Source organism: Cyprinodon tularosa, unplaced genomic scaffold (assembly GCF_016077235.1).
Source record: "Cyprinodon tularosa strain WSP-4 unplaced genomic scaffold, ASM1607723v1 ctg161, whole genome shotgun sequence".
Classification (NCBI taxonomy): Eukaryota; Metazoa; Chordata; class Actinopteri; order Cyprinodontiformes; family Cyprinodontidae; genus Cyprinodon; species Cyprinodon tularosa.
Window position 1 is genome coordinate 520,917 of NW_024038449.1, and position 24,735 is coordinate 545,651.

Below are 24,735 nucleotides of genomic sequence, written 5' to 3' on the forward strand. Positions count from 1 at the left end.
GTGCTGCTGACTGTTTTTATACACTTGAACCTTCAGTATCACAAACTGTAGTCTTTTTTTTTTTTTTTTTTTTTCTGGTAGTCTTTTATCACGGTAATTGTTAACTAAGTCTTCCAGAGTTTCTGAGAAAGTGATCTCTAAAGTCCTGCCTGTTTTGTCTAAATGACAGTGGGTTTGTTGAAGCAGGTGTATGATGGCATCTTAAGCTCCACCGCAATAAGAAAACTGTAGGGGCTCCTTATAGGCGTTCATTTGGTTGCTCCAGTGAACCAAGTAATTTTCAGGATACATTATTTGGTTACTTCTTTCTGGCTCCATTGGAGAGCTTCAAATTTTGCCTCCTCGGCTCCAGTCATCCCTCTAGCACCTCTCCCCTGTCCCTGGCTGGACGCCCATGCGGTCTCTTTCCTCCCTTCCTCTCTTTTTTCATCTTTCTTCCTCATCTGATGACCTCCATGCCACAGTCAAGACTTGGGCTCTGTAAACAAGGAATATATATGCTTCCAACCAACACATTCTTGTTAATAAACTAAACGACTACAGTTACTTTGTCTGTTTATATGTCTATGCTAAGCAGCTCACTAAAACATGACAATGATGTGGAACAAATAAGTACATTCTCTGTCTTGGGCCTTCATAAAATCTATATCCTAAAGGAAGTAATAAAATACAATTTATAAAATATCTCTGTAAATAGACATCCTCACTTAACAAGATAGGTGATGCAGATGTTGCTGAAGCCATTGTGTATTGTTGGAGGGGGAGAAGCAGTCATGGGAGCGGCTCATGTTGCGGTCAAAATTAGATGTCACTAAAAATGACACACTATAGCTTTAAATCTCTGTCTGCTTGTATGTCAGATTGCAGAGAGATACTGGAGTTGGGGATATGATCTTGCAACCAGTAAAACACGCAATACTGCATTCCAGATGTTCTGTCTGGGTCCTTGCTATGGCATCGAGTTCTTTTAACCTGTTTTACTAAAGATCTCAAATTCCACATAATAATTAATGGAAGATATGGGCTGAATTTCTTCCTTTTCTATTCTCCTTGTTCATGCCCTGCACCCCCTGTGCCACATTTCCAACCCGGTTTAGACTTGTAGAAGTAGTTATAAGTATTTTTTTTTAGCTTTTGAGATTTGAATGAGCTGCTCCTCAATAAAAAAGAATAACAAGTTGCTATCGTGACCAAAACAAATGTCCAAAAACATTTAAAAAATAAATTAATTTTGATCCACTAACAGAGGAACTTGAGTTCTTTTGAAAGAGAATATCGGAGTCATAATAGCAGAGCTACCCCAATGTGCAGCTACCTTCAGCAGCAAACTTCTAGAATCCTAAAAAAGATTTAGATCCTGTACTTTGGACTGAACCATTAGGACTAATTTCCATACGTCTGTGATCTTCAACTCTGGTCCTCTGGGTTCACTGCCCATGTGCTTTAAATGCGCCTCTGCTTTAACACTGAATCAAATGACCTGCAGTCATCAAGAGCTACAGAGGCATGTTCATCAGCCGTTTACTCAAGCCAGGCACTTGGAGACAGGAAAAACCTTAAAAAACATGCAGGACAAAGGATACTTTTTGGTTATATTAACGTATTGAGCAATACATGCATGCATTTGCAGATTAATTGGTGCCTTCAGTTCGTGTGAAGCAAATGCACTGACACTTCCTCCATTTTCTATCCATCGCTAATGTGCTGTTTGCTAATAAATTTTTTTATTATTAAACTGGGATTTTTACATAACATTTGGTATTATGTTTTTTTTATCATGTAAATGGAGAAGGAAAAAGAAATATAGACTTCAGTAATCCGCCCCCCAATAATTATTATCATATTTTGGGAATCTGTTGGTCAATTTAAAAGTGTCGGCCTTAAAAAAAGAAACGTTATCTGTATTTTCCTGGTGCCCAGATTGGAGAATCCTGCTTTATCATTAGCATTTCTATGACACAGCTTTGCAGAAACCGCTTAGTGCAAAAATGCTAGCAGCCTTTACACCTTTTTTTGTATTTTCTTAATGGGCTCCACAATGTTGACCAAGACATCAGCAGCTGCTGGACAGACAGATTCAGGCCCTCAAACTACAGACCAAAATGGCAGGCACTCGACATATGGAGCCAGTAATGAACAGCTGCTTTGATTGATGAGACCTGTCAGTGCTGGAAGGAGAGCTCATACTGACTGTTTGGTTATGCTTTTGCATTCATTAGCATGTTTTCATCATGCATGTTCATGAGCTTTGGAGTTATGAATGACCAAATGCAGAATAGATTTTGCAACAGCATTTTCTATTATTCCTGCAGTGAGTGATTATTAATAAAGTACTTTAGTCCTGTGGTTTCCAAACCCTGTCTGCATGACCCACTGTCCTGCATCTTTTTAGTATTTCCTATCCTCTGCACACCTCAATTTTATAAATGGGCGATTATGGGTCCCTCCAGCCCACGGTGGCTGCTGAGAAGGGAGTAAAATCATTTGATGCAGGTGTGCTGGAGCAGAGACGCATCTAAAACATGCAGAACAGCAGGTCTTTAGGGCCGACTTTGAAAACCACCTCTGTAGATATGAGGCCTAATTTTATCTCTGTGTTAAAATTTAGTTAATCGATTTTGACCATCTTAGTTATAACGGTAGTCATTAGCATACTGTAGATTGGTGTTTAAAATCACTAATTTAATTTTCTATTTTAGAAATATATATATATATTTATTTTTTTTATCCAAGTGGAAAATAAATAAAGGCTGCAAGTTGGCTTAGTTTTTAGCACTGCTGCCGTGCAGCAGGAAGGTTCCAGGATTGATTCCTGGCCCGGGGTCTTTCGGCATGGAGCTTGCATGTTCTCCCTGTGCATGTGTGGGTTCTCTCCAGGTACTCCAGTTTCCTCCCACAGTCTAAATACATGACTGTTTGGTTTATTGGCTTCTCTAAATTTTCCTTCGTTGTGAGTGTGTGTGCATGATTGTATGCCTCCGCTTGTCTCTGTATTTCGCTGTGACAGACTGGCGACCTGTCCAGGGTCTACCCCGCCTCTCGCCCATAGACTGCCAGAGATAGGCACCAGCCCCACTGCGACCCTGACAGAATAAGCAGGAAAAGATGGATGGATGGTTAGATGAAAACTGAATAACATTTAAAAAGGGCCTAGTGTGGTGTTGCAACCGTTATCCCCCAAGTTAAGATATACAGTAATAATTAGATTAGTTTTATCAGCTTCTCCTGTGATTATTTATGGTGCTTGGGGTTTTCATATTCATCCAAAACAGACATAGCTGTCCAAAAGGAGATTGGACCTTATGTCACCTTATATCACATCAGTGGAGCTAATGTGTGACATCTGAGTTTGAAACTCCATTATAGCCCATTAACTGAAAGACTAAAAACTAAGACCCTGTGATAGCTTAAAGGATAATTGGCTGTTCCCTGCTGATGGAAAAAAAAAATCAACAACAAAGACCAGGTGCTCCTGCTGGCTACCTATGCAACAAACTGTCTCACTCCCCCCTAGTCTTTGAGTATTTATGCATAAACACTTCTTCTGTCATTATAATTACAAATTGCATTTATAATAAAATATATTTGGGGTAAGGGCTAAATGAATGTTTTTGTTTATTTTGATGGAGAGGTACATCTGTAGATAGACAGATATATGATTGCAATCATTGTTAATTTGCGGAAAATCTGACCATAAATGTAACTTTTAAATCACTTTTCTAAATATTTTTTGGAATATAGCAACATAGTTGTAATTTCAACCCATTTTCTAACATGACTTGTTGATATTGGCTATTTTTTCAATAACATAATTATTTATGCAGATTGACAATGTTATTGTTTTGCATGTAATGCTTGTTAGGATTATGTTATTCTAAATGGGGCAAACTGACCTGAGTTTGTATGTGCACTCTGCATCAATGTATGTATTTCCACTTCTAATGCTACAGTAAATGCGATCAGAATATTCTAATAGGCATGTGTACATGACACATTTTTATTCCAGTTATGTCCATAACAGCGGTGCATTTAGATTATTTTTGGATTTGTTTTTATTCCGAAAGCATCTTCAAATTTTTCTACTTGTAAACATAGCTATTGTGGGGTTGTTGTTTTTTTTTTCGTTATATAGACAATTGTCTATAAAAGAGGCAAACCTACCACTGAAAATGGGCCACAGTTGCACCTGGTGAGAGAAAAGCCAAATTCACATAAAGCAACTGCTGCCAGATCGACCACTTAACATCGCAGGTGGTGTAAAAATCAGTCACCCTGTGTCACCCTCAAAGATAACAGTTACACCTGATCTGTTGAAAGTTTCTGTCAGTGAAAGTATTTTTTATCTGTGAGCGTCTCTCTCTCTGGATTTCTAAAAAGGTTTCAGAGCTACAGCAAAGAACATGGCATGCACCATGGAACCTGGTCCACAGAGAGAGAAAAATTAATATATAGAGAACAAGTCTGCATCTTCTAAAGATCACTAGATTTTTTTTGGACCAGAGTAGTTTTTGGATCCTTAATGTCAGATTTTACTTTTTTTTTCTTCATGTTTTTAATTATTACGATACTTTTGGAGACTAAAAAATGTATCTTTTCCCACTTTGACTTTGCTACATCTACTTTAAACAAAACAGAGACGAAGAAATCCTTTTCTATTCAGAGTCATGTCATTGCTCCACAATTTCTGTCCTTTCTTCCAAAGCATGCTGTGAAACCCTTGACATTCATTATCAGGATGACATGTTTTTCACGCTTGATACGAGCAGCTCTGGCCATTACGTCTGAGGGGTAGGTCATCGCCTCGACGCACCGACTGTCTGACAGAGACACAAGTGTTTTTGTTGTGTGACGAATCAAACCATTTGTCTCAGGAGGAGGGCGTCTTGACTTAAATGCAGCAGCTCCATCAGATGACATGAGTGACTTTTTGTCAGCTGGTCCCTTAAAAAATAAAAAAATAAAATATCTCTGACCAGAGCAGAAAATAGAATTGATTTCAACTTATCTGTTGAGGAATGGCGTATGAGCAGAGAAGGCTGTTTAAGCCATGATTGCTGTTATTGATGTTGTCTTTTAAGAACAAGGTATAGTTTTCTTTTAAACTAATACCTGATCTGGAAGAATAATACCTTAATGAATTTTGCTAAAATTTGTAAAATTGTTGTGTTTTCTCCTGTATGTTGAAGGGGCCACCTAAACCAGTTGCAATGGAGCCATGTTTTGGAGGGAAAGCGGCTGTGTTGACGGTCCTCATGCGTCTCCCGTCTGGACTTTCTTACTTGCCTCCACCTGGACAGTCAGGTAACCACTTGAACTAACAATATATCAATCATCTGTCTCTGTCTGCAGTTATTACAGAAACTCTAAAAAACGTAATCAAGAACGATTTCCTAAAGATCTTGATCATTGTCACCATTAGGGGTGGGTATTGGCAAAGAAGTCATGATTCGATTCGAATCATGATTCACATGCCACGATGCGATTCTATCACGATGCATCACGATACTTGAAATATTGAGATGCATTGCGATATTTTCACTGAACACTGTAAGAAAAAGATACAGCTATTACCAGTGGCTGACTGGCTGGGTGTGATCTGGATAGTCTCTTCAATTGATACATAACTGAAAGCAACTGAATTCATACATAGCTGTATTTATTGAAATGACTTTTGGAGGTGTTGCCATGAAAACAAATACTGGACACAAATATTACTATTACTGGTGTGGACACACTGATAAAAAGATGTTAGGATTCATCAAACTTAAAATAACAAAATAAGGATAATCAGTGCCGTTTACATGGCCTAAGTGGTCCTTTTGCAAATTATGTGCATCATATCAATTTAATTTTTACCTTCTTTGTTTTTAAAGCCAAAATGCATCCAAGCGGGGCGAATTTTCTCAGTGTCGTCCATATTTTGTTTACGAATGACTCTTCGCAGTATCCCGCGGCTGGAAATGCTTGTGACACAAGGCAGCGGGCGTCAACACATCCGCAGCGACATCTGCTGGACTGGAAGTTGTATTCCACTTGATTTGGCTGATGTGCGCCAACAATTAATGTATTTTACTTGTTCATTTTTTTTTTTTTTATAATCGATTCTTGCCTTCAAGAATCAATGCAGTAGATCACAAAAATTAGAATCGCGATGCATCGTCATGACGATTATTTTGCACACTCTTAGTCATCATGATGTATTTTTGTCCACATCCTTTACCTACTGCATAAATTTCACTTTGATAAACAGAGCTCAACCCAGGTACACTGCCAGGTGATAGCTCCAGCCTCAAGCAACATTGTTTTAATCTTTACATTTTAATTTTTAAATGAGGCTCTAATAAATCTTTTAAAGTAGGACATTTAGAAGACTGTTCAAAATGTCCTACTTTTTTCCTGCAAGACAAAAAATGTAAGCACTCGTGAAGATTTAAAAAATGAAAGTTGATTGATGTTAGCTTACCAATGAAAAGGCACAAATCCTTTAGGTAGTCGATGAGCATACTGACAGAGTAACTGTTCAGTAGTCAGAATAAAAGTTGTTTAATTTGCTTGTCAGTATGCCGCAGTGCAGCTTGTCAGGCTCGGCTCGGCAGCGGTCTTCAAATGTCCCGACCACCCCCCCCCCCCCCCCCCCCGGAATCTCTCACTGTTATGTCCTAAGGTGTTTTCATAGAATCTTTAATATTTGATGAAATAAGGTAGCAGCGTACTCTTAACACTGCGGACTTCTTTTTGGAAAAATCAAGAGTAATTATTGTTCAGATGGAGCATTGCGTTTTTATTTTGATTTTGTTTTTTAACCTCTTAATCTCAAACCTTAAAAGTCTACTAAACCAATAAACACAGATGGGTAGAGAAGCTGTTAATATATATATATATATATAATTATTATTATTATATATATTTTTTTAAATAGGATAAACGGTGAAAAAAAGTTCAAGACCCAAAATTCCCTGGAACCAATCGCTAAGCCCTGTATTTAATTATATATGAATATATTTATATTGTATTGAAAACCTGGCTATATATGCTGTTTGAATTTTCCGAGAAAATCATTTTTCTTTATTTTGGTTAATTACTAATTAATTCCGTTATATCCTAATTCCCTGAGATACTCCTATAATAAACAACAGTACTTCCTTCATAGAAAATTTACCAGGAAGTCTTACATGACGCAAAAAAGCCCTACCTGTACCCCAGTATGTTGTTTATATTTAAGGTAAACAAACCAAAGTAAGAACGGCAAACATTTTACAGTCAATGCAAGATTTACATACCTATAAAAAAAACCCAGCTAATATTGGTATCAGATGGAGCATCTATTTAGTTTAGTTATTTTGCCAATTCTGATCTACAACCGCATCCCAGGAAAAAATGTAATTAAAAATAACTATTTTTTTATCATTATTTACTAATTGTTATTGTTTGTATTATTCTCAGATGCATAAAAAAGGTTCATGTATGTGTCACTCATTCCTCCGCTCATGTTTCCTGCAGGACTGATTGTTGCCAGTGCATTGGTCGACATCTCACAGCAGAAACCATCAGATTTTAAGGACAAGTCCCAAACCTTAAAGAACAGAAAAGCCCTTCCACCAGCTCACCAAGGGACCTGCGTCTGACTCCACCCGACGGTTACCTTTACGACCACAGGTCACATCATCTCAGCACGCCTCTGGTTTCGCAGCCGGAATCCTTTCCACAGACTTGAAATCGCTAAAGTGACTTACAGGAGTTTTCCTTTGGCTGCTAACGTTCACCACTACAGTTCACCATGTTGCAGGATCACAGCCCCCTGGTTTTTCTGCTTTTCTTCAATCATGCTTCTGCAGCAACAGATACCGGCTTGATTTTCAGTTTCTTAACTTTCGCTCGGACGATAGTGTCTACATATTTGTGTCAGAATATGACAAATACAGACTTATAAAAGCGTGACTGATGCAGGTTTTCTGATGCCATCTATTTGCAAAGAATGAGGGAAATATGAACATCCATTTGGTAACGTCTCAAGCTGACAAAATGTCCCCATTTAATCAAAAACGTGGTACATTTTGGTACCAAAGCATTTATTATTGTCTATTTTTTTTTTCTTTAAAGAATTGTGACTTAAAAAGGTCTCAATTTAACAACCCATAATTATATTGCAAGCCATGGCAACTGAAGCATCTTCTGAAATGTCTAAGCTTAATTGTCTGCTTGCATATGACTCCTCCTGTGTTTTTAGTGGGATACATGAACTAATGCTGCTGTATTGCGACGTATTGGGAGAAAACTTGGAAGGAGGTGCAAATTAGCCAATGTCATCAAATCCAGGCATGAAAATCTAAAACTCGGATGCATTTTACATGGGAAAACAGTTTTAAATGTATTTCTTTCGCGTTTAGATAAAAAGAAAACACTGAAGCTTTCGTTTGGTCTTTACTGTAGTTTGTAATGAACTCTTTCAAAGTGCAACTTGGACATTTTGACGCTTTTGAACTGAGACTGGAATGGTGGACGTTTCAAGAGGCTGCTCCAGCGACTTCCTGCTCTTCTAGCTGTTTACTGTTTTGTTTTGTAAGTTTTATATGGGGGGAAAAGCTATACGTTTATTTCACTTTATAATTAGAAGGACTTGTGCTACCTTTAAAAAAAAAATGTCTTGGCTCTTCATGGGCTAAACATTTGGGAACATGAAGATCTAAAGGAGTTTCTAAGCTGTACAGTGTCTCGTTGGAACAAATGTGCATCTTTGTATTTTACATTTGCTGTTTTGTTTTTTTTTTTGTTAGTTTTTATGAGACTGAACTTTTTGTTTTATTCAGGGCTTGTCGCCTGATATTATATCTATAATAAATTATCAGTTTGCAACACTTGTGAGGAGCTTTTCTGTTAATATGTTGAACAGATTCCTTTTTTCTCGCACACTTTCATTGATTTAAACCACTTGTTCTTATGTCAGCCATGTTTTTCTAATTGTGCATCCTTACAAACTGTTTGGGCATTGTCCTGCTTTGTGTTGCAACAGTTCATGATGAATTTCATGATGATGCCATGTCAGCTCGTGGTTTTTCTTTTTGTGTTCTTTTTATTTGTTTGTAGAGTAATCCCTTAACCCTGTCTTTGCGCAGGAATCAGACTCGCACTGTTCTGTGAAACAGATGAGAGACTGCATATCAGTGACCCGTCAGTGTATTTGAAAGATGGACAACATGCCGGAAAATTAAAAGAAGAAAGATCAAAACAAAACAAACTATTGTGAACTCAGCATTTTTTCTGCTTTTTCGTCGATTATGGTAAAGCTGCTGTTTCCTAATTGTCTGTTAAAACTCACTACATCTAAAACCCCCGTATCATTGAATCTATTTCAAGACTTAACCTTTAGTTTTTACTGTGTCTGCAGATCCAAAGTAATTACCATATGCCCGGTAATTACACTTTAAAAGAAGGAATGAGTATGTACGCTCTTACTGTTTGAGTATTTAACACCGTCTTAGAAAAAGTGTCAGGACCCCATGAACTTCTACATTTTCTACAAGTGGCAAAGATGGATGTTTAAAATATATATATATATATATACATACCGGTATGTATGTGTATATATATATATATATATATATATATATATATATATATATATATATATATATATAATGTATATGTGGTATAAATGTAAGGATTTTTCACATCTTAAGAAGGGTTGCCAAAAATGTATATAAATGAAATAAAACTCCAGTCTAGTAAGGTTAAATGTCTTTAAAGGAGCTCGATAAAGAATTTTGGACTTACAAGTTTACAGTAAGCTCTGGAATAGTTTTCTCTATTGTTAATTCAATTCAATTTGGTTTATTTATATAGCGCCAATTCACAACACGTCATCTCAAGGCACTTTACAGTTCAACCAGATCATACAGTCAGATTGATTCAAAGTTGTCTGAGGAAAACCAGTTGATTGTATTAACTCATTGACTCATGCAACCCCTCACACTAAGCATGCTTGTAGCGACAGTGGAGAGGAAAAAAACTCCCTTTTAACAGGAAGAAACCTCCAGCAGAACCAGGATCAGTGTGAGCGGCCATCTGCTGAGGCCGACTGGGGTTCAAGGAGACAGAAGCAATTGTCCCAATTCGTTTGAAAAAAGTTAAAGAAGTCCACTGGACTTAGTTTCCAAGTTTCAAGATGTTTCACTTCCCATCCAAGAAGCTTTTTCAATTCGAAATTTCAGAATTAGCATTGCTTTATAGAGTGGACCAAAAACAAAGCCTTGTTTTGACTTAGTAAACATGCTAATTGAACGTGCAGAACGAGTCCGTCCCTTAGGAATGGGCAGTCGTCTGGGTTCTTTGTTAGCCTGCATCACTGGTATGATACTGGTCTATACCCCTGAAAGGGGGTTTTGTTAGGGGGAATTCCTGACCTGGCTGAACAGGTGGGATGTTCTGGTCCCCTGTATGGAGGCAAGGGTTGCGATGATAGTGGGAAGGCATCAACTCTATCATTGCATTGTAGGTTTTTGAAAGCTCTATTGTCCCAAATTGAACTTTAAGCTTCTATTTCTTTTTTAATAACAGAAGTTTTCAGTTTTAAACATAAATCCTGCAATCACTCATCAATTGGACTCAAACTGGGCACTTAGACTCACTAGAATAATTTTAGTTTAAATCTTTCATCGTCTTGCTTTAATGTCTAATTGACCGTTTTATGGTGTCTTCAATGCTCATTATGAAACTGAGCATTCAATGTAGTTCAATCTGATATTAGGTTTATTCGTGTTAACATCTTATTTTGTTGATGATCTTTTCTGGTGTCATTTGAGCTAGAATGTATGGAAGAGAAAGGCTGTTGGTTAAAGTGCTACTTTAAAAGATCTTCACTTATTCTGTTCCCATTAGCTGCAGCCGCTCTGCTTATAGTGCTCTGCTTTAGTGTCCGGTACCTGCAGAAGAACCTTGAATGCGAGTGCGTCTCATAATTAAAGGAGGGATGGAATACAACACTATATACCCCTGGAGAAAATAGGTCCACAATAATGTCAGTCTTCGTATTTTGGTCTTTTTTTTTTTTTTTTTTTACCTTTGCCTCTCATGTGTATATATATTTCCTTTAAGTTAGCATTAGCACTCCTGCATATCACCATGAAGTTTGAGAAGTAGAGGCTTAAAATTTCCTTTATGTGTTTACAATATTGAAGGCATATAAAATGATTATTTAAAACTGTTTGAGTTAATTAAAAAGTATTTTATGTTGCTGAATAATCCCTGATGAAATGAAGGGAGCCATGTCTTCGTGTCATTTGTCAGGAGCTGAAGTCTCATGTGACACTGCCTTTATGCTTAGGATGCTCTGGGGTTCTTTTTAATGCATATTTAAATACAGAAGCAATAAAACAAGGATATGCCACACTATCTTAATGTTAGATCTCAGGTTGATCCACAGGTTGAATCGACTACATGAAACACAAATTGTTTTGTTTTTTTTACAAAAAATACTGATCTGAATCTGTACAGGTGATATATTCACTTTAAATTATGTTTATTAAATGCATTGATCTGGTTAGTTTTTTTGGATTTGGACATATGAACATGGTACAACCGATATTATGAGTTTGTTTCTATTTTTCAGATTACAAATTAAAGAATCTGTTCAGGCTGAAATAAACAGATTAATAGATTATTGAAATAATCAACAAATTCAGTAATCGATTAATCATTAAATTAAATATAGGAAATGTAAAACATGCCTTTGGCTGACAAATCAAACCACTTAAAGCAGTGATTATATCAAAATTGAAAGAAATATATAAACATTTTTGTATGTCAATATGCTCTATGCAGAACTCCTGAAGTGGAGACATTTTAGTTTCACTTGTTTTCAGATTATTAATCGATTAATCGAAAAAAATAATCCACAGATTTATCGATTTGCAAAGTAATCTTCAGTTGCTAGAATCTATATTTCCTAAAATAGCAATCTGTTATACTTTGCCAACCAAAAATACAAGAGGGTTTTTTTTTAAACAAGTGCTTTCTGATTCCTGGATTCTTCTGGCTGTTTTCTTCATCCATCCATCTCTGCTTTGGTGCCCAATAAAGAACCCATTATTTCTTATCTCTGTCTCTGGGAGGATTTTAAATAGATATGAGGTAAAGTATCTTGAAGTAACTCTTGAGTGTTGTTTACTGCAAAAAGTCAGGCACGCTGACATTTAGACACAATAAAACCCCCCAAAAAGTAATAAAATAAAATTGCTTCTGCTCTCCTGGTTAATAGAAAAGGTTGAAATCCACAGAGAAGTTCTGCGTGGCTGAAGAAAATGGTGCAGGAGAGGTCAGTGTTGCAGTAATTAGATATTAGGTGCAGCTTCTGTAATTGTGTTGTTTTTATCAAGCTCCACTTTAATCCTTGCCGAGGGTGAGTGCGTGGATGTTGCAGACCTGGATTGGTTTTATTGGTGGTGAAGGGTCGAAACCCCATCTGCCCGAGTTCAGGGCTTTATGGCAAGGGAACAATAAATCTCCTGAGCAATAATGTTTACAATGGTTTTAATGGCAGCTATTTGTCTCTTGGTATCAATGAATTGAAGTTAGAAAATATTACATCTCTTCTTCAGATCGGATGTTTCAACTGAAGGAAATTATTTAATAAGATAAAAATGTTAAGCTTTTAACCAGTTTTTTTTTTTTCTGTGTTATTGCAACGTAGGTGGTAAAAACATGCAGACAATTTCTTTCAGAGAAAATGACAATGCTTGTTCACTTCCCAAAAATTCATAACAGCAAAATTGTATCACCAGGGATTGCATAATGAAGCCAAAAATGATTCACATCCCAAGCAATAAATCATTTTCAGTCTTTCAAGTTGTTTCTTCCTGATATTTAATGAAACGTGATATTTAATGAGACATCACTTAAAAAGTGACGTCACTAATGACGTCACTTAAAAAGTGTGATAATGTAAAAAAAAGCATCAATATAAAATGTTTTATTTACATTTTATTTAAAAATAATGGTCCGATCAATTGTATTAATTTCCTTCTCGATAACTTGTGGAAAAGTATATATTGGTTTTTAATGTATTTTCTTTTTTCCCCATGTTTCCAGTGGTATTTATACCCTTTTTTTTTCAGCTGAGTAGGTTCAGGTTTTTCATGATTTTTTGAAAAGACCCACCCTCTCTACTTAAAAAAAAAATGCACATGCACAACCCTGTACCCGTTCCCAAGAGAGAACACCTATTAAACGTGTGTGAGAGCGTGCACAAGCCCATTTCTCCTCGTGCACGCTCTGTTTAAAAGTTGCTTTTTGCATCTCTCATGCATCTTTTATTTTCCAAAAGATTTGCAATCAGACTCACCACCAGTAAGTGAAAATGGGAACGAACACATAGGACGGCCTTATGTAAACATATCACCAGAATGATTGACAATTAGGAGGACCACTTATTTCGATATTCCACCAGGAAAAAAAAACATCCTCCACTATACCTATAAGATTCCTCCCAGATTCTCTGTCATATTTACAAGGTGTCAGGACTCCTACGTATATACATACATACATATATATATATATATATATATATATATATATATATATATATATATATATATATATATATATATATATATATATATATATATATATATATATATATATATAAACATACATGTATGTGTATATATATATATATATATATATATATATATATATATATATATACATACATGTATGTGTATATATATACATGTATATATATATATATAATGAAGCCCTCTGACATGAATGTATATATACATTCATGTCAGAGAAAAAAAGAGATAATATTGTGATTCTTTTAAACCTACTTCACTTCACTTAAATGAACATCGCCTTCAGAAATATTACTATCCTCTGAACTTTTTTTCCACATTTTCCAATATTACAATCACAAATGTGAGTATTTTTTGTGGGATTTTATGATAGAACCAACATTTGAAGAAAACTTTCTTCTCTTTTTTTCTATTAATTACCAAATTAAGTTTTTGCTAAATACAACTAAATACAATTACTGTGTGGATCAATTGCTTTTTAATTTCATTTACCTCCTATTTTATGCGTCTGCGTGGATAAAAAGCATTCAGACATAAGTTTCCTTCTCATGCAGAACATGAGACATTTTGGTCTGGTTAATGCGACACATCCAATAAATCTTTGGCTTTCTTTGCGCATCATGCTTTCCATCACTGTTCCCAAAACAGGTGACAGTACACATCCCCCTCCTGTCCAGGGACGAGTCTGTCCTCTGCAGGTTGTGTCCTTGTCTGCCTCTGTCACTCCACACGGGGACTGATATGATCTAAGTGACAATAGTAGGGTGTCTGCCAGGTGCTATCCTATAATCCTGCTTTACAGGAGTTCCTTCTATATGGAAAGGTGAGATAAAGTGTCTATTTTGGGGAAGAATGACATGATCCAGGGTATATTATTACTGAGTCTAGAAACCAGGATGGGTTGTTATTCACATATTTATTGTTATCTGAAGGAAAATTCAATAAAATAAAATCTTTGGATTGCAATCATTTGAACTAATCATACTGTGTCTTGCCTTACAGTCTTACAGAACAAACTCCTGATATCTGCAATGGATTTTATAATTCGTATAATCTTTTAGTAAAAACCTGAAAGGGTGACATTCATTTATTTTCATTCTCTTATACTCTGACACCTCCAAATAGCATTTATTTATATCAAAATGACCTTATCAGTAAATAGAGCCATGTTTGGTTTTTTTTGACAAAAAATCCATCAACATACACTGAATTGAGGGACAAATAAACAATGGACAAACAAAGTGGTGGCAGCATTAGACTGTGGGATGTTGTTTCATTGGTGCATGGAGTTTATGTGAAAAAGGATTTAGTTGAATATGTTCTATATGTATTGAAAGAAACTTCTTAAAGTTGCAAAGAAGTCATATTTAAATGTCAAATAATTCCGGCTTAATCATCTATATAAATGTACTCTTTATTAGACTATATTGTCCTAAATAGAAAATTTCTATTTACAAAATAAATCCTGTCTTGAAATCTGTTTTTTTTTTTCGTTATCTCATGAAGGCCAGTTATATGTCAGCTTGTACATCTAAATTCTGCCAATCTTATCAACGGTCATCTATCAATAAAATTTTTTTTGGTCATAGCATCTTGATTCATATGTTGCAGCTAATATACGTAACGGTAAAAATAAGAAATAGGAATCCTTTCCTTTCCCACTGAGTTACGTCCCAGTGTTCACAGGGATGGGCATCTGTGTCTTCGGGAGGCGTAGAGCTAACAGAACTGGCAGTGCTGCAAGGCAAGGGCTCAAACATACGGCTGTAAGCCTTCTACACCAAACCAAGCTTCTGCCGTCCTGGCGTCCTCTTCCACAACAACTTTGTCCCCACTTTCCTCCTCTAAATAAAAAAATGTATGATGGAGAAGACTCATCCATGACCTCCGACACAAAACTCCTCTTGCATGTTTCCTCTGTCCAATAGCGTTCCTTGACAGAGTTGTTTCTAAGTCACCAATTTAGTGCTACTCGGTCCTAATGTAATTTTCCATTGGGAACCTACTAGCACTAAGTTGCTAACTGGTTAGCAAGATGTTTCTGACAAACCGGCCACAACCAAACTTGTTTGCAAACCTTCCACCAAAACAATCCCGCCCTCTTGATAATCGACCAATCATTCACTTTATTCACTCGTGTAAAGTCATCCCCCACTCATTTGAATTTGGAAATGCAACACTTGGAACAGCCGCTTTCCTACGACTTTAAAGGCTGCAGAGACTTGAGTTTAGGTGGAGATTCCTCTTCCAGCAGGACGACATTAAATAGCTGCAGATGTTCAAGGCATAGTTTGGACCTACCTGCTCTAATTACGGACAAAGCTGGTTTTAAGTAATGAGTCAGGGAAGCTGTTAGATAACTATATATATTTTTTTTCAACTTCACTCCTTTTTGTTGGTCTTTCACAAAAACTCCCAATAGAGTAAGTCAGAATAAAAGTTTGTACTTTTAACATGATAAAATGTTTACAAGTTAACGGTAATTTAAAATACAATGTTTTACAGCACCTTATAATGCCGAATACAACATTCTGAACTTCTAACTTGGATCGGTTTATTATAGATAAACTGTTCTGATGTCAACAAAATCACTCTTGAAGTAATTACAACATACACACTGCATTTTTAAAAACGCTAAAGATGTTCAAAAACTTGCCTTTATTGTGTTGTACATTCTTTGAAAGGCAGTATTAATTCAAGCTCCTAAGTACAAACTAAGAATGTGTTTTGATCTTTCCCTCCATTCAGACCAACACTAATTGTTGGCAATTAATGTCCGATGGCGTTTGTCTTTTGATATTGACGCTGGTCGCTGGTATTTACACATTGTTTATTATCCAAACCCTTGTTCTCTTGCTATTCAGAAAAAAAAATAATAATTACATGGAGAAAAACAGAACTGTCCGGTCCTCGGGTGTCTGGATGAGACTCACAAACCAATTGACTTTCTTAGCCATAAGAGACTTTTTTTTGTAGACTCTTTGCAGTACTTTTAAAAATGCTTCAATATTTAAGCCAAATGATGCGTTTTCAATCAAAATATATTCACACAATGAAGTCAAACCTGTAACCACAGGAGATAAGAAGCACATTTCAACACACTTCATAAATAACAACAAGGCTGGGTAAAGCTGAGGGACCTCAGTCACCTGTTCTAATTTACACTCTCAAAATATTACAGACAATATTCTTTACAAGCTAACAGTATTTCCACCTGTATATTCTATGTACAAAGTGACACGATGAAAGCCACAAACGACCTTGACGACCAGATCTACAGAGCTGCTCTACACTTAATGCCAAACGTGGAAGAAGTTGTAACCTATTATTTGGTAGATGGGTCTTTGACGTTAGGAGATTTTCAGACAAAATGAAACTTTGAATGACCTTAATTATAATTCAATCAATGCATCTATGAAATGTGTTATATGTCTATTTTCTTTCCACACGTTTAGCTTTCCATTTGCCCTTAACTTCGACATTTTAAGCAAAGAGGGCATGACTTCATGCTTGAAGCAGTTTTCACCTGTTTGGCACATCACTCCGTCAAATATGCAAGGCTTGAGTCATCTTTTTTAGTCAAGGTCTTTGCAAATTACTTCCACCGGGCTTTGGAAGGCAAATGAGCTGACATCTCAGTGACAGTCATCCACAAATCTGATCCACGAGTGGCTGTTTCAGAAAAAAGTTCCAGTTCGGTGAGTAAATTAAAATGAAGTGGACTGCTTTTTTAAGATCAGAAGGTTGACCATCCGCTCTCCGCTCCTACAGAGACAAGAAACCTTTGAGCTGTATTGTTGTGGAGGCCAGGGCAAGGGCTAAGATGGAGGGATGCAAGTGGCTCTGTCTGGTGGGTGAGCTTCCAGCGATGGCATTCGAAGCACCGGACTCATCCAGCTGATGGTTCTAAGAGAAAAGATCCCAGTGTTCTGTCAGTTACACATTGAATTTAAGTTTATGACATTTACTTATAGCATTTTCAAAAGTATCAACAATGCTTTGCATTACAACCATAAAGCTCAATAGACTTTATTTGGATTTTATTTGGCAAACCAACACAAAGTAGAGATATGATTGTAACTTAAGAATGTTTTTCTTGTTTTTTTACTTAGACATGCATTGGTATTTCATTCCCTCTACTCTGATACACCTCTTTTTTGAAGCCAATAAACTGGAGGAGCTAAAAAGATCGACAGTTCAGGTGGATAAACCCAGTCACAGGCACTTAACCTTAAGATAAGGAATTTATTTATTTTTGCTTCTCAAGAGTGCTTGGTTCAAAGATATTTGTTGACTGTCCCTAACTGCACCACTGCATGCGGGAGGAGGGAGCAGCAGACAGACGCTGGCCGACATCGGAGTCCCTCAGTCGGATCAACGGTTTGCTAGATCCCGCTGACTCCGCGAAGCTTGAATATCCAATATCCAACTTCAAACCAACTTCACTGCGGAGCTCAGGGTTCGGTTCTGCTGCACTGTAGTAGACCAAATCCCGGAAGATCTTGAAAATCCCCCTGGACATTCTTTAAGGTATGAAAAGTAGGACATGTCCAGGAAAAAGAGGACGTCTGGTCACCCTACATGTAACCAGTGAAACGTTCTTGCTTTCAGTCAGCCAATTTTCTTGAAATCAGTTGAGAGTTCAGCGAATTTACAGTGTCTAAAGTTATAAAGTAGGGTTAGCCTCCATTGACGGGTATTGTCTCTGAAAGCAGCTTGGTCTGACCCAAGATGGCCGCTCTGTCAGCACACCTCTCATCTGATGATGTGTCTATGGTTCAGGAGCTTGATGCAGAGGCTGCTGCTGTGTCCGGCCAAACTTCGTTGTTGTGGAAAGACTTCAGCACCTTATTACCGCACCTGCACTGCACCGTGGCTGTTGAAGCTTGATTTATGCTTGACGCATCCGCAAGGTCAAAGCGGTCCGCTCGCCAAAATTACCTAATTTTGGGTGTCCACACCCCTCTGAACGGACAAATTTCTGCACGGAGCACCAAGGAAAATTTGTACCTATGTGGACAGAGCTGTGCTAAAAACATAGTGAGCGAGCACCATCTCCCGCTGGCGAGGGTTCGCAAATGTAAACATCTACAGACATCTCATGATTTAGCCCATAAATATCACCAAGATCAACACATTGTGGAAAAACTCCAGGAAATAAATGACTGTCCCTTTTGAACAACATGAAGAGGCTTTGATAAAGTTGTAAACGGCTGGGTTTTCTACTTCCTCATGTAGTGTGATGGTGTCTGCTTACACCTTGTGCTGAACATGCCCGCCCAGAACCGAGGGAAACCCGAGTATAAATGCTCCAGATGCTGTGACAGGCAGCTAATTTTCCGTGTGGAATGTCTGTGCGTCAAGCATAATGAGCCAATGATTGTACTCACAGGTGTTACTTATGGTGCCCTCAGAGACACCTCTAGGGCCACGTTCACACCGCAGCCGGAAGGACCCAAATCCCATTTTTTTTTTTGCCTATATGCGACCTTTATCTGATCTTTACATGACAGTCTGAACAGATTTCTAGATGTTCTCCAGCACCACTATCCAGGTTTACTTCCGTAAACACAGAGAACGCTTGATTGTGACGTCATTGCATCCTGTACTGCGCATGCGGGGCACTTAGGTTGTATGAATGCATTGTATTGTATGATGTAAGAACAGCAAAAAAATCGGATTTCACCAAAAAAATCGGAATTGAGCATTAAGGTCTGCAGTGTGAACGTAGCCATAGAGTCAAGTGTGAGCACACCATTACACCCCGTGTAAGTGAGTCTGGCTGGCCAACTTTTATAAGCCAGGGAAACTAACCTTAATCAAGACTAACATACTTGTAGCTGAAACAGCAGCGAAAGTTTGTTTTAAGGAAGCATTTATTTAGATGGTATGAATACAAATGCATGCCACACATTTCAGATTTTTAACCTATAAAAAAACAAATAACATTTTCCTTCTGATTTGAATCAATGCATTACTTTGTGTCAGTCTATGATAAAAAAAAAAATAAATAATTCAAGGTACGTCATGTTTTTTTAAAGACAACTTGGGAAGGAGCGAATTAAACTCTAAATGTAGGATGTCAGACAGCAACTATATCTTTACAGGTAAACTCTAGAATTTTTTAGAAAACCGAGGACCAAAATATTTTTTGTTTTATAGGAAGAACAAAACTTTAAAGTACTTAATAGAACAAGCCTTACCGGACAAAAAGCTGCATTGGCTGTTTGATTTGAGACCAGATTTTGAACCTTTGGACAGAAAAAGAAGAAAGGAAGAAGAAAGACATTGTATTAGTTTATTTGATCTTCTTTTATTAGGTTTTCTTCTGTCTGAATAAGAGAAATAAAAAAAAGTTGGTTATGTGCACTTTTTAGTTCTGCTTGGGTTTTCTTTTTGAGTTGTTATATGTTTCTTTTCAATTTTGTGATGTTTTCTGGTTGTGTTTGAGTTCTATGTACTGTATTTCTTGTTCACCCTCTGTCCCCCCTTTAGTGTCAGTCTCCTTCTAGCTTCTTCTGTCCACACCTGCTCCCAATCAGTTGATTACCCCAGCCTTTGTTCTGTCTGCCATATAAACCCTCCTCTTCATGTAGTGTTTGCTGGTTCCTCGTCGTTTCTTTGCCCCTCATGTGTTTTCCCTAATGTCTCCTGGATTTTGTCTTTCTGTATTTTGTCATCTTTGGATTTTTGCCTCAGTTGCCACCTTTTGGATTAATAAATCTACAGGTGCTGGTCATAAAATTAGAATATCATGAAAAAGTAGATTGATTTCAGTAATTCCATTTAAAAAGTGAAACTTGTATATTATATTCATACATTACATACAAACTCATATATTTCAGATGTTTATTTTGTTTAATTTTGATGATTACAAATGACAACAAATGAAAATCTCAAATTCATCATATCAGAAAATTAGAATATTACTGAAGACCAATAAAAACAAAGGATTTATAGAAATGTTTGCCAACTGAAAAGTATGAACATGAAAAGTATGAGCATGTACAGCACTCAGTATTTAGTTGGGCCTCCTTTGGCCTGTATTACTGCAGCAATGCGGCGTGGCATGGAGTCGATCAGTCTGTGGCACTGCTCAGGTGTTATGATAGCCCAGGTTGCTCTAATAGTGGCTTTTAGCTCTTCTGAATTGTTGGGTCTGGTGTATTGCATCTTCTTCTTCACAATACCCCATAGATTTTCTATGGGGTTAAGGTCAGGAGAGTTTGCTGGCCAATTAAGAACAGGGATACCATGGTCCTTCAACCAGGTACTGGTAGCTTTGGCACTGTGTGCAGGTGCCAAGTCCTGTTGGAAAATGAAATCTGCATCTCCAAAAAGTTGGTCAGCTGCAGGAAGCATGAAGTGCTCTAAAACTTCCTGGTATGTGGCTGCGTTGACCCTGGACCTCAGAAAACACAATGGACCAACACCAGCAGATGACATGGCACCCCAAACCATCACTGACTGTGGAAACTTTACACTGGACTTCAAGCAACGTGGATGAAGTGCCTCTCTTCTTTTCCTCCAGACTCTGGGACCTTGATTTCCAAAGGAAATGCAAAATTTACTTTCATCAGAGAACATGACTTTGGACCACTCACCAGCAGTCCAGTCCTGTTTCTCTTTAGCCCAGGCAAGACGCTTCTGACGCTGTCTGTGGTTCAAGAGTGGCTTGACACAAGGAATGCGACAGCAGAAACCCATGTCTTTCATACGTCTGTGTGTGGTGGTTCTTGAAGCACTCACTCCAGCTGCAGTCCACTCTTTGTGAATCTCCCCCACATTTTTGAAGGGGTTTTGTTTCACAATCCTCTCCAGGGTGCGGTTATCTCTCTTGCTTGTACACTTTTTTCGACCACATCTTTTCCTTCCCTTCGCCTCTCTATTAATGTGCTTGGACACTGAGCTCTGTGAACAGCCAGCCTCTTTAGCGATGACCTTTTGTGTCTTGCCCTCCTTGTGCAAGGTGTCGATGGTCGTCTTTTGGACAACTGTCAAGTCAGCAGTCTTCCCCATGATTGTGTAGCCTATAGAACTAGACTGAAAGACCATTTAAAGGCTTTTGCAGGTGGTTTGAGTTAATTAGCTGATTAGAGTGTGGCACCAGGGGCCATCAATTTTGAACCTTTTCACAATATTCTAATTTTCTGATATGATGAATTTGAGATTTTCATTTGTTGTCATTTGTAATCATCAAAATTAAACGAAATAAACATCTGAAATATATGAGTTTGTATGTAATGTATGAATATAATATACAAGTTTCACTTTTTAAATGGAATTACTGAAATCAATCTACTTTTTCATGATATTCTAATTTTATGACCAGCACCTGTACAAGAAACCCCTTCAGCTTCCACTTCTGTATTTGGGTCCTCTTCAAACCTCCACACAACCAAAGACCGTTTTATCCCCTTAAAAACTTCTGGTGTAATCTATTGGTTCATTTCCCCCTGACTGTTCATGCTATACTGTAGCTCAAGGTTACATATTAAAACTTACTCAAATTTGTTTCCTAAGATTAAAAAAAAATGCATTTACACATACAAATAGATAAAGTATAATAAACCACAAAGATACAGTGTTTTGGTGCAGAAAATGATAAGGGGATCTGTGATGTTTGGAAACAAAATAAACATGCTGTGATTTTTAAGCAGAGAGAATCCTACAAACCAGGGTTATAGAGAAGAATGATAAATTGCTCCATTGGAGGTCTTTCTTCCTAAAGGATGTTTTACTGGTGATAAATCATATTATCGCTATTAAAAGCCAATGTGATAGATTGTTTCGGTTAAAGGAGGCTCTGTGATATGATCTCATTTATAAGAAATATAAAGCCCCAAAGTATTTATCAGAAGAAAATTGCAGATATCAGGAGTTTGTTGATGGGGGGGCCAAATTCTCTCCAAAGGGGCGGAAGTGGATTATAAGCAGTTTAACACAAGTCACAAATAAAATGATATTGCCACAGAAACTAGTTGATGCAATGCATCTCGAAAGTGTTTATGCTTCAGTTTAAATCCAATTTACGATTGCCAAATAAATTTTAGACCATTAAAACTCATTTTTAAACTTTTTCACCTTTTTCCCCCCCAAGATTTCTCATTAGAATTTGTCGGAAGAGAAGAAAGTGCAATAATCTTTCCAATCCTTCACTTTGATCTTTTCACTCAATATCAGCCTTCAGTCTTCTTTGGGAGGAATCTATCAGCATCAGGCACCTTGAACCGGTAATAATTACCCATTCAATCTTGCAAAGGTTCACCACGTCTATCAGAGGCAGATGACAACCTGCCGACAGCCCAGGAGGAACTCTAGCATTAAATATTAGGCCCCTCCAAATTTTTATTTTTTTTATTTTGGATCACAGCTGACAGTTACTTAGATGGTTCTTAATAAAACAAATAAAAAAAGCATCTTAACATAAAGTGTAGTTTAGCCTCATAAAATGTTATCTGACTGAAATATTTTAAATCACTGCAGCTTGAATTGATTTATTCTGATCTCTCTTTTCTATATAATAAAATCCTGGCATTAGAAGAGGTATATATAAGCTTACAAGATCCATTGTGTCTTGGTGTAAAAGCTGTACTTCATCGGTAATAACAGCACTGCACAGAGAAATTTTAAAGTGTGTTTGAATCAGTCCTATTTGGGCAATAGAAAATTACTATCACCTTTAAGTGGTTTAACTGTGGCTGCAAACTGATATTCAAATTTTCCATTGGTGTTTGACTAAATGTGTTTGGTTTGAGGAAAAATTACAATATATGAATTGCAATAAACCCTTTTAGGCTTTAGTTATGTAGTTTAAACCCTGAAATAATCTACCAGCTGAAATGACGTGGTAATGCCACAGAAATAATTGTAATAATATGAAAAGTACAACTCAGTTTTTAGGTGTATACTGTACACTAACAAGATGGCCGTTCACACTGAGCCTGGTTCTGCTGGAGGTTTCTTCCTGTTAAAAGAGAGTTTTTCCTCTCCACTGTCGCTACAATGCATGCTTAGTGTGAGGGATTGAATCCGAGTCAATGAGTCAATGCAATAAACTGGTTTTCCTTAAATAGAAAACTTTGAATCAATTTAAGTGTATGATCTGGTGAACTGTAAAGTGCCTTCAGATGACATGTGTTGTGAATTGGCGCTATAGAAATAAACTGAATTGAATTTAATTAACAAGACGTCTGATTTGGGTCATGGTTTTAGTAAATAAAACAACAACAAAAGAGCTAAATTTTATCTCCCAGCTTTAATAATAAGACCACTCACTGAACACAAAGACAAAAAAATGGTTACAAGTTACTATTTTTCTTTATCTTTTAACTGCACGTTACCCTACGGGGCAAATATTTAACAAATTTGAGTAAGTCCAAAACTAGGAGGTATCTTCTCTACTTATAAAATAGCACAAAATAAAATAATGCTTTCTATTCAGTTAAATGCTAATTAAATAGCAGTACAGTGAATGACTTCTGCACCTTCAAAGTAGGCAATCCCAACTCAAAAAGAAAATGTTATAAAGTTAAAACAACTAATTATATAAGCATTGGTGTCGATGGCGTAAATATCGGTAAGCAGAGACTGCAATTGCTTAGGGGCCCCCAGCCTCTTAGGGGCCCCGTCACTGACTTCTGGTAGGCCCCCTACGCAATTGCAGACTAGGATGTGTCTTTGCAGATGTAACGGTGCGAAAAATTCCTGTTTTACCCACCTGATGCTAGTCTGTCTGATCGGACCTTATTTATACCCCAAGATATGGCAAATTTCAACACAATGGTGAGCCGTTTAAACACGACACCAATAGCAAAGCAGACAGTGGTACTTTTAATTACTACATTAATAACTGTGTATAATTCATTAGACGGTGGCTGGAGGGGGTGTTGTACTTCGTATGGGGCCCACCCAGATAATGTTGCTTAGGGGCTATTGTTGTGTCGTATGCCATTTGGGGGGGGGGTGTGGCGTTGTACTTCATTTGGGGCCCACCCAGATAACGTTGCTTAGTGGCCTATTGTTGTGTCGTTACGGCATTGATTGGTGTTCTTTGATCTCTCGCACTTCTAGCAAGAATGTTAGCGTTCAAGGATCTGCCTATCATTAGTCATTCTTACATTTCTCTGGTGTGAAGTTCTTTAGCTTCTGTTTACTTCCTGTCATT

At 37.2% G+C, this 24,735-nt stretch overlaps 2 protein-coding genes across 2 annotated transcripts in view; one reads left to right on the forward strand and one right to left on the reverse strand.

The window, feature by feature from the left end:
* atrnl1b (attractin-like 1b) overlaps window positions 1-8,047 on the forward strand; it is a 102,779-nt gene extending 94,732 nt beyond the window's left edge. Inside the window, exons 28-29 of the mRNA XM_038280577.1 lie at window positions 5,187-5,301; window positions 7,501-8,047. Of these exons, the coding sequence (XP_038136505.1) occupies window positions 5,187-5,301; window positions 7,501-7,625 (240 nt within the window). The 3' untranslated portion in view covers window positions 7,626-8,047. The remainder of the gene's footprint in view (window positions 1-5,186; window positions 5,302-7,500) is intronic.
* An 8,160-nt stretch (window positions 8,048-16,207) lies between these two features.
* The window catches only part of gfra1b (gdnf family receptor alpha 1b), a 36,700-nt gene continuing 28,172 nt past the window's right edge, over window positions 16,208-24,735 (reverse strand). The window contains exons 10-11 of the mRNA XM_038280557.1: window positions 19,772-19,819; window positions 16,208-17,474 (exon numbers count right to left, since the gene is read on the reverse strand). Coding sequence (XP_038136485.1) covers window positions 17,334-17,474; window positions 19,772-19,819 — 189 coding nt within the window. The 3' untranslated portion in view covers window positions 16,208-17,333. The remainder of the gene's footprint in view (window positions 17,475-19,771; window positions 19,820-24,735) is intronic.